Consider the following 9,884-nt stretch of genomic DNA (forward strand, 5'->3'; position numbering starts at 1 on the left):
TTTACCGATCTCTAACCCTATTTGTTTCAAATCATTGAAATGGAATCGAACAAGAATATCAAGGTTCTTTCCTTTTCTATCTTGATTTTTCTCATAATCCCAACCCTAATAGCCGCAGAATGCACATGCGATGAAGAAGATGAAGATAGAAACAAATCCGAAGCTCTTCGATACAAGATAGCTGCTTTAATATCTATAATGGTGGCAGGTGCAATCGGTGTTTGTATACCACTTCTTGGAAAACTGATACCGGCGTTAAGTCCTGAGAAAGATATATTCTTTGTCATCAAAACCTTTGCTGCCGGTGTGATATTATCCACCGCTTTTATTCATGTGCTTCCAGATGCTTTTGAGAATCTTACTTCACCTTGTTTAAAGGAACATCCTTGGGGTGATTTTCCGTTCACTGGTTTTGTGGCTATGTGTACTGCTATGGGGACTCTTATGGTGGAGACTTACGCCACTTCTTATTTTCAAAACCAGAATTCTAAGAAGACAGCGACGCAAATCAAAAATCATGAGTCATGCTCTGATGTAGAGAAGAATGCAGGTCATGAAGGACATGTGCATGTTCATACTCATGCTTCACATGGTCATGCACATGGCCAGGTTTCTTCTTCGGATCGATCATCAGAACTTCTTCGGCATAGGATTATATCACAGGTAATAATACTACAAACTTATTTATTTTATTATATATAAATAGTTATGGATGAGATATCTTAATTGATTATGATGGATTGTTTTGATTTTGTTATAGGTCTTGGAGTTGGGGATTGTTGTTCACTCAGTTATAATAGGAATTTCTCTTGGTACTTCTGAGAGTCCTAAGACCATAAAGCCACTAGTAGCTGCTTTAACTTTTCATCAATTTTTTGAGGGCATGGGACTTGGAAGTTGTATAACTCAGGTATTATAATTAATTATGATATTTATTCTTCAACTACAGGAAATGATTTAGTTTGTGTTAAATTATTTGAGACTTTACACGGGACTATATGTTTTGTTGGTGTGAAACATAATACTATGAGGAAATTATATGCCTTTTTATCAAAATCATAAGGATAAGACACTTTAAGATAAACTTTGATGTCTTTATAAAGTTTCAATTATAGGTAGTACTGTGAACTTTTCATCAAAATGATAATGATAAGACACTTTAAGATAGTAATTGTGAGATATTGGATCGAACTCTAGTATGGTCGAAGGGTAGCTTCTTGGTTCGACAGGATTAAGCATGAAGTCGAAGGTTGTTCACATGCTTGTGTCGAAGATGCTAGGGTTGTTAGCATGTTAAATTAGGTTTTAGTGTTTAAACCCTAATTTGTTAAGTTAGCTTGTTTATTAAGTTGGCTTGTGTAATGGGCCTTGCTGAAAAAGCCCATTAGTTAGTATGTTAGGTTTTATTATAAATAGCATACTAGTCTCTCATCATTGCTAAGCTGCAAATCCTAATTTAGGGTGAGAGAGGTTATTTGTTATTCTTGTAAACTTGTAATCTGGTTTTAAGAGAAAGTAAAAGAATAACGGTTATAACCAATTATTGTGTTCTTCTTCTCCCCTATAATTCCCTATTATACTTTGTTATTGGTATCGTTTTTCACAACAAATTGGTGCGGTGAGCGTGGAGAAGATGCCTTCAACAAAGTATGAGATTGAAAAGTTCACCGGAGTGAATGATTTCGGTCTGTGGCGCTTGAAGATGAAAGCCCTACTGGTTCAGCAGGGTTGTTTGGAAGCGTTGAAGGGAGAGGCAGCCATGAATGCTGCATTAACGGCAGCGGAGAAGACAACTATGATCGAGAAAGCACACAGCGCAATTCTGTTGAGCCTTGGTGATAAGGTTCTCCGGCAGGTATCAAAGGAGACGACGGCATCAGGGTTATGGGTGAAACTTGAAAGTTTGTATATGACCAAATCGCTGGTAAATCGACTCTACCTGAAGCAAGCTTTGTATTCATTCAAGATGATTGAAGACAAAGTATTGGCTGAGCAGTTGGATATGTTCAACAAGCTAATTCTTGATCTTGAAAATATTGATGTGAAGATCGATGATGAAGATCAAGCGCTGTTACTATTGTGTTCTTTGCCTCGATCACATGCTCACTTCAAAGAAACTCTCTTGTATGGAAGGGAGTCCCTGACGTTTGAAGAAGTTCAATCAGCCTTGTACTCTAAGGACTTGAATGAACGAAAGGAGCATAAACCTTCGACTGTTGGCGAAGGTTTGGCCGTTAAAGGAAAACTCTTACGAAAGGATGGTAAGTTCGACAAGAAGAAAGGCAAAAGCCAGTCGAAGACTTACAGTGGCGAAGCATCTGGCATTCGATGCTACCATTGTAAGAAGGAGGGTCACACAAGAAAGGTGTGCCCTGAACGCCTGAAATATCATGGAGGTAAGGATAATGGCAACACTGCCATTGTTCAAGATGATTTCGAATCATCTGATGTTCTTGTGGTTTCAAGCAGTGACTCTAAGAAGGAGTGGATTATGGATTCAGGTTGCACTTGGCACATGACTCCAAACAAAGACTTGTTCGAGGAATTATGTGATCAAGATGGTGGATCAGTATTGCTGGGAAACAACAAGGCTTGCAAGATTGCAGGTGTTGGATCTGTGAGATTCAAGCTCCATGATGAGTCAATAAGGTTGTTGACTGAAGTCAGGTATGTTCCTGATTTGAAGAGAAATTTGCTTTCTCTTGGTGAATTCGACAAGAAAGGATATGTTTTCCAAGGAGAGAAAAGTATCCTAAGAGTCATGAAGGGGTCGAAGGAAGTCTTGAGAGGCGTGAAGAAACAAGGCTTGTATACCCTTGAGGCTGAAGTTGTAAGTGGTTCGACAAATGTTGTATCCACGAAACCATTGTCGAAAACAGAAATCTGGCACATGAGATTGGGCCATGTCAGTGAAAGGGGTCTGGTCGAATTAGGGAAACAAAATCTTCTTGGTGGAGACAAAGTCGAAAAGCTGAAGTTTTGTGAACCCTGTGTACTTGGAAAATCTTGCAGAGTGAAGTTCAACAAAGGCAAACAAAGAACACATGGATCCCTTGATTACATCCATGCTGATCTTTGGGGGCCTGCAAGGTGTGCATCACATTCAGGAGCAAGGTATTTTCTATCCATAGTAGATGATTATTCCAGAAAATTATGGGTATTCATCCAGAAGACTAAGGATGAAACTTTTGAGAATTTCAAAAGTTGGAAGACTCTGGTTGAAAATCAGACTGACAGGAAGGTCAAGAGGTTGAGAACCGACAATGGCCTTGAATTTTGCAATGAGACATTCGACAGTTTTTGTGCTGCCTTTGGTATTGCAAGGCACAGAACTACTGCAGGTACTCCACAGCAAAATGGTTTGGCTGAAAGATTTAATCGAACTATTTTGGAGAGAGTCAGATGCATGTTGACTAGTGCGGGGTTAAAGAAGGTGTTCTGGGCTGAGGCTGTTTCGACAGCAACATATCTGATAAACAGATGTCCTTCGACAGCGTTAGATATGAAGACACCTGAAGAAGTTTGGTCGGGACATCCACCAGATCTCGACAAACTGAGAGTATTTGGCTGCGTAGCCTATGCTCACATTAGGCAAGACAAGGTCGAACCTAGAGCTCTGAAATGCATGTTCATGGGATACCCTGAAGGAGTCAAAGCTTATAGGCTATGGTGCCTAGAGCCAGGTCACAGGAGGTGTATCACCAGTCGAGATGTAGTTTTCAATGAAGCTGAAATGGCTTTTAAGAAAACTGATGATGTTGGTCGAAGTACAGAAACATCTGAAGAAGAGCTGGAACAGGTAGAGATTCCTGTTGAGGTGGAGCATGTTGATGCTGAATTGCATATCCCAGATGAAGTCGAAGAAGAAGCAGAAGATGCTGAAGTTGAGGAAACTGACGATGACTACCTATTGTCGAGAGATAGGTCGAGAAGAGTCATCAAGCCACCTCAGAGACTTGGATATGCAGATCTTATAGCTTATGCCTTAATCTCTGCAAGTGAGGTTCTAGACGAAGAACCTAGAGACTATAAGGAAGTTATGAGGAGTCGAAATAAGACTGAATGGCTGAAGGCCATGGATGATGAGATGAAATCTCTTCATGATAATCATACTTGGGAACTGATCAAGAAACCTGTTGGGGCAAGGTTAGTCAGCTGTAAATGGATTTTCAAAGTTAAGGAAGGAATTGAAGGAGTGACGTCGAAAAGATACAAGGCAAGGTTAGTTGCAAGGGGTTTCACTCAGAAAGAAGGTGTCGACTTCAATGATATGTTTTCTCCTGTTGTGAAGCATAGGTCCATTCGAATGTTGCTTGCCATGGTGGCACAGTTCGATCTTGAACTGGAACAAATGGATGTGAAGACTGTGTTCTTGTATGGTGATTTAGATGAAACGATCCTGATGAGGCAACCTGAAGGGTATGTCGAAAAGGGGAAGGAAGATTATGTGTGCAAGTTAAAGAGATCTTTGTATGGTCTGAAACAATCTCCTCGACAGTGGAATAGGAGATTCGACAAGTTCATGGCACGCATAAGTTTCATTAGAAGTCAGTTCGACCACTGCGTTTACTTCAGATTTCGACCTGGTAATTCATTTGTTATTTTGTTGCTTTATGTGGATGATATTCTCATAGCAAGCAACAATGTTGAAGATGTGATGAGGGTGAAGGCTGAACTCAATAAGGAGTTCGATATGAAGGATCTGGGAGCTGCTTCCAGGATTCTTGGAATTGACATTCGAAGAGATAGAAAGAAGTCGAAGTTATGTCTATCTCAAGAGGCATATCTACGGAAGATTCTTGAAAAGTTTGGTATGTCGAATTCGAAGCCAGTTGTGACTCCAACAAACCCTCAATTCAAGCTGAGTATTGATCAGTGTCCCAGTACTGATGTCGAAAGAGCCTATATGAATAGCATCCCATATGCTAATATAGTTGGTTCTTTGATGTATGCTATGGTCTGTACTAGACCCGACATAGCATACGCAGTAAGTCTTGTAAGCAGGTACATGGCGAATCCTGGAAAGGCTCACTGGCAAGCATTGAAGTGGATTTTAAGGTACATAAATGGGTCTCTGAATAGAGTCCTAATTTATGGTGGAGCCTTGGGTGAAGATAGTAAAGCAGTAATAGAAGGATATGTCGACTCTGATTATGCAGGTTGTATGGATTCCAGAAAATCTATTTCTGGATATGTTTTCACTATGTTTGGCACTGCAATTAGTTGGAAAGCAACACTTCAGAAGGTTGTCGCTCTATCAACCACTGAAGCGGAGTATATTGCCCTAACTGAAGCTGTGAAAGAAGCATTGTGGCTTGAAGGTTTTGCGAAGGAGCTGAAACTTCAAGGTCGAGGTATCACTGTTAAATGTGATAGTCAAAGTGCAATACACCTGTCGAAGAATTCAGCCTATCATGAGCGAACTAAGCACATTGATGTGAGGCTGCATTTCGTCAGAGGAGTAATCGAGCGTGGAGAAGTCCAAGTGCTGAAGGTTTCGACTGAAGACAATGCTGCTGATATGATCACCAAGACATTGCCGAGTTGCAAGTTTTTTCCACTGTATGCAGTTGCTAAAGCTGCATGAAGAAAGCTAGTTGTTCCCTTGATGTTGTAGAGTTAGATCCAAGGTGGAGATTTGTGAGATATTGGATCGAACTCTAGTATGGTCGAAGGGTAGCTTCTTGGTTCGACAGGATTAAGCATGAAGTCGAAGGTTGTTCACATGCCTGTGTCGAAGATGCTAGGGTTGTTAGCATGTTAAATTAGGTTTTAGTGTTTAAACCCTAATTTGTTAAGTTAGCTTGTTTATTAAGTTGGCTTGTGTAATGGGCCTTGCTGAAAAAGCCCATTAGTTAGTATGTTAGGTTTTATTATAAATAGCATACTAGTCTCTCATCATTGCTAAGCTGCAAATCCTAATTTAGGGTGAGAGAGGTTATTTGTTATTCTTGTAAACTTGTAATCTTGTTTTAAGAGAAAGTAAAAGAATAACGGTTATAACCAATTATTGTGTTCTTCTTCTCCCCTATAATTCCCTATTATACTTTGTTATTGGTATCGTTTTTCACAACAGTAATACTTATTTGACAACTATGTGCAATTATTGCAGGCAAATTTCAAGAATCTATCTATTACTGTCATGGGATTGTTCTTTGCTTTGACAACTCCAATTGGAATTGGAATTGGCATAGGGATTAGTAGTGTTTATGATGAGAACAGTCCAACAGCCCTTATTGTTGAAGGAATCTTCAATGCAGCTTCAGCTGGGATCTTAATCTATATGGCACTTGTAGATCTTCTTGCTGCTGATTTTATGAATCCAAGGATGCAAAAGAGTGGTAGTCTTCGATTAGGGTGTAATGTATCTCTTCTATTAGGAGCCGGTGCAATGTCTCTTATAGCCAAATGGGCTTAGATGTTTTATAGAATTTTTAGTTAGGTTTTTCATTTGATTCAATTATTTATTTATTTAAAGTAGTTGATGATTTCCAAAATGACTATAGAATAGACCTATTGTTGGTTAGTGCATGAATGTACATTTCCATATCACGTTGCAATTTTGTCAAATGAGCTATTTGGGAGATGAAAAATGAGGGCATATTTTTCAATGAGTGTGTGATTAATGTGATTCAACATATAAACTACGTGACTTGACTTCCTGAACAAATATATGAGTTTACATATTCAGAGTTTGAACAAATATACAGAAGGAATACAAAGATGCATACTATAGTTTAACGTATGTAGTAATTTATCTCCCATTTGTATGAAGGTGATGGGTAGCAATTGGGAAAGTAGTAGTGCTTTTTGCTTGTTCCCTGTCACCTCATCGCATGTGGGGTAAACTTTCCCTCTACTTGTAGGATCCTATTCAATGGAGGAATGTCCATATAAAGTATATGCATCTGCACCTTTTTTCTAAAAGTGAAGGTTTCAGGAAGGGGGGGTCAGAAAGCGATTGGTAATGATGTTTGTTTTTCTTGTGGGCAACCCCTTTTGTTCTCTAGAGCCGGGAATTGCCACGTATATGCTTCTTGGGGTAACGGGTTGGTCTCTTCTCCTATTGGTTCTAGCTTGTTTGTGGGGCTCAAACCAAGGGGAGCGATCTACCTTTGTCATGTATTCTATTTTTATATCAAAGGCACCAAAGTTAAGAGGCACTAAAGGTAATCCAATCCCTCAAACCAAATTAAAAACATCTTTTGATGGGATTCTTCATTGCACTTTATCCATTTAACTTTATAAATTTGAAATTGAAATCTAGATGCACCTTAACTACGTCAAATACAATTAAAAAATATGGGTGAATACTAAAATTAAGATTCACCGTTTGTTATTACATGGACCGAACACACAAGGAATTTGTTCTAGGTGTGTGTCTGAGTATTGAAATTTAAATTCACCATTTGCTATCACGTTGACAGGACACACAAGCAATTTATTCTAGGAATTAGCCTGAATACTGTAATCTAAATGTTATCACATACACATAATACATAAGTAATTTATTCTAGAGTTTGTCTAGATATTGAAATTTGGGTTTACCTATGTTATTATATGCACATAACACAAGTAATTTGTTCTAAGGATTTGTCTAAATATTGAAATCAGGATTCACCTCTATTACAACATACATTAAATACCCCAATTATATCATATAGAGAACAAAAAGTAACATAACTCAACAAAGATATTTGTTATCACATACACAAAATACATAATATAACAGATGGTTCGAGATGTTTCATCTTCTTTATAATTATACTCTTGCCTATTAGATTGATATATCTCTATAACTCTTGTCACTACGCCAAAAAAAGCAAAGAAAGCGCTTTTTTTGGCCTTTAGCAGAGGTATAGACATCGTTTTTTGTTTACGCAAAAGCTCTGCCTTATGTATACTTTAGGCAACGCTTTTCTTTGAAAAGCGCTTTTTAAAGTAGGCCTTTAGCAGCGCTTTGTCTAGCTTTTTATGCCTTCTGTTGGCATTTTTAGGCAACACTTTTCAGGAAAAAGCGCTTTCTATTAACTTCCTTTAGACATCGCTTTTAAAAGCGCTATCTAATGTATTTTTAAGTCATCTTTAGGCAGCGCTTTTCCATAAAAAAGCGCTTTCTATTGTGGACTATAGGCAGCGCTTTCTCTAAAAAGCGTTTTCTTGCTTCACGTTAAAAATGACTATTTAAGCGTTTTTTATGTTATATACTTATAATTCCATAAAGCTGTAAACCTGTAATTCTATGATCCCATAGTAATCCCATAAACCTGTAATTCAAGCCTTACATTTCAACGAGCCTTTATTTCAACAAAGAAGCCGTTATATAAAAAAAGGCATTATATACCATTATAATACCATTATATATAATCCATTATAATCCAAAATATATACACCATTATAATTCAATTCACATGTTTGCAACAGAACCAAGATCATCCCTAACAATAACTAAATAAGCCCCTACAATAACTAAATCAACCTTAACAAAATCAACCCGAAATCGCCAAAATCCGACGAGCGGACGATCCTGGTCCTACAAGGTATGAGCAGAACAACACGGTCAATTAAACTAACTTGGCTCCAACACAATTAAACCTAATTTTTCATAACACTTTTCAACTTCCAATACCTTATATGATTCTTTTCTCAATAAAGTATTCACACAATTCCTCCTTGATTTCTTCCAATTGATTTTTCGTGTAATGAGCACACTTGTATTCATCAAAGTACTACATAACAAAACATAATATGCATGATTTATTTAAAAGTAATAAATTATATGAAATATACGATAAATATTAAAATAAATCCTAAGTTATAAATCCATACCGTGATTGAAATCTCTATTCGATTCAAATGAAAGATTTCTTTCATAAACCTCAAAACAAAGTATCTGCAATCTATACTTTTACGGTGTTGTGCACACCACATAGAAAAACAAATAAAAATGTATAGTTGTCTTGTTTTATCAAGTAACATCACTATTATAAGAAAAATTGTGAAAATTAATGTACCTCCACTTTGATCCATGTAATTTTGCTTGATCTAGACCGTGATACTCGAGCTTCTCTTTGAGAGCGGAATACGTGTATTGATCTAACAAAATAAAAACATATATTTAGAACAATCTCACAGAAATAATTAAATATACAAATACACACGAATATTTAGAACAATCTCACTTACGTATCAATCATTAACTTCATATCTGGATAATTTGTCCATTCACCATCTACCGAATTCACATAATACACCACTTCTTTGAAAGAATCAATAGCAACCAACAACCAGTGACGTCTATAAATTATAAAAAAAATTTAGATGGAAATTTTCAACACAAATGATACAAAGATTAGAATGAACTTAGAATGAAGTACTAACCCCACGGGAATAGTATTATACGGTAAAAGATACAAGCTTTCTGTACTGATGGCCATGAATATCTCAACTAAATGATATCTTACTGAATCTGGATCCTGAACAATTGACGCTCCGTTGACACGAGAGGCAGACACGAAATGGAATCTGTTTGACAATTGATTCCCACGCATCAATTTTTCATACAAGAACCTTAAATAAAAACATAATAAATATTAGACTATTTTCATTGAAATGTGTAAATAAATTGTTCGACTAATTAAATAATAGATTGATCGCATTACCGGATGTATGAGTGTACAACACCGATGCCTAATTCTATATGCTGAAAAATCTGTTCCATTTCCTCTTTTGCAATTGTTTCGGAGCAAGAAAAACCAAAGATAACTTCCTCCATATCCATTTGAAGAATAGCACCATTCATCAAATCTGAAGTTAACACAAGTGTTTCAAGACACATCCGGAATCGAGGTCCAAAAGGTTTTCTTGCCACGGTTCTTTGAAGA

At 37.3% G+C, this 9,884-nt stretch overlaps 1 protein-coding gene across 1 annotated transcript; it reads left to right on the forward strand.

The window, feature by feature from the left end:
* Positions 1 to 6,437, forward strand: LOC131627212 (zinc transporter 8-like). The gene is made up of 3 exons (XM_058898053.1): positions 1 to 663; positions 761 to 910; positions 6,113 to 6,437. The coding sequence occupies exons 1-3, from the start codon at positions 40 to 42 to the stop codon at positions 6,416 to 6,418; spliced, it is 1,080 nt and encodes a 359-aa protein (XP_058754036.1). The 5' UTR covers positions 1 to 39; the 3' UTR covers positions 6,419 to 6,437.
* The last annotated feature ends 3,447 nt before the right edge of the window (positions 6,438 to 9,884 follow it).

This window comes from Vicia villosa, unplaced genomic scaffold (genome assembly GCF_029867415.1).
Source record: "Vicia villosa cultivar HV-30 ecotype Madison, WI unplaced genomic scaffold, Vvil1.0 ctg.000352F_1_1_1, whole genome shotgun sequence".
Taxonomy (NCBI): domain Eukaryota; kingdom Viridiplantae; phylum Streptophyta; class Magnoliopsida; order Fabales; family Fabaceae; genus Vicia; species Vicia villosa.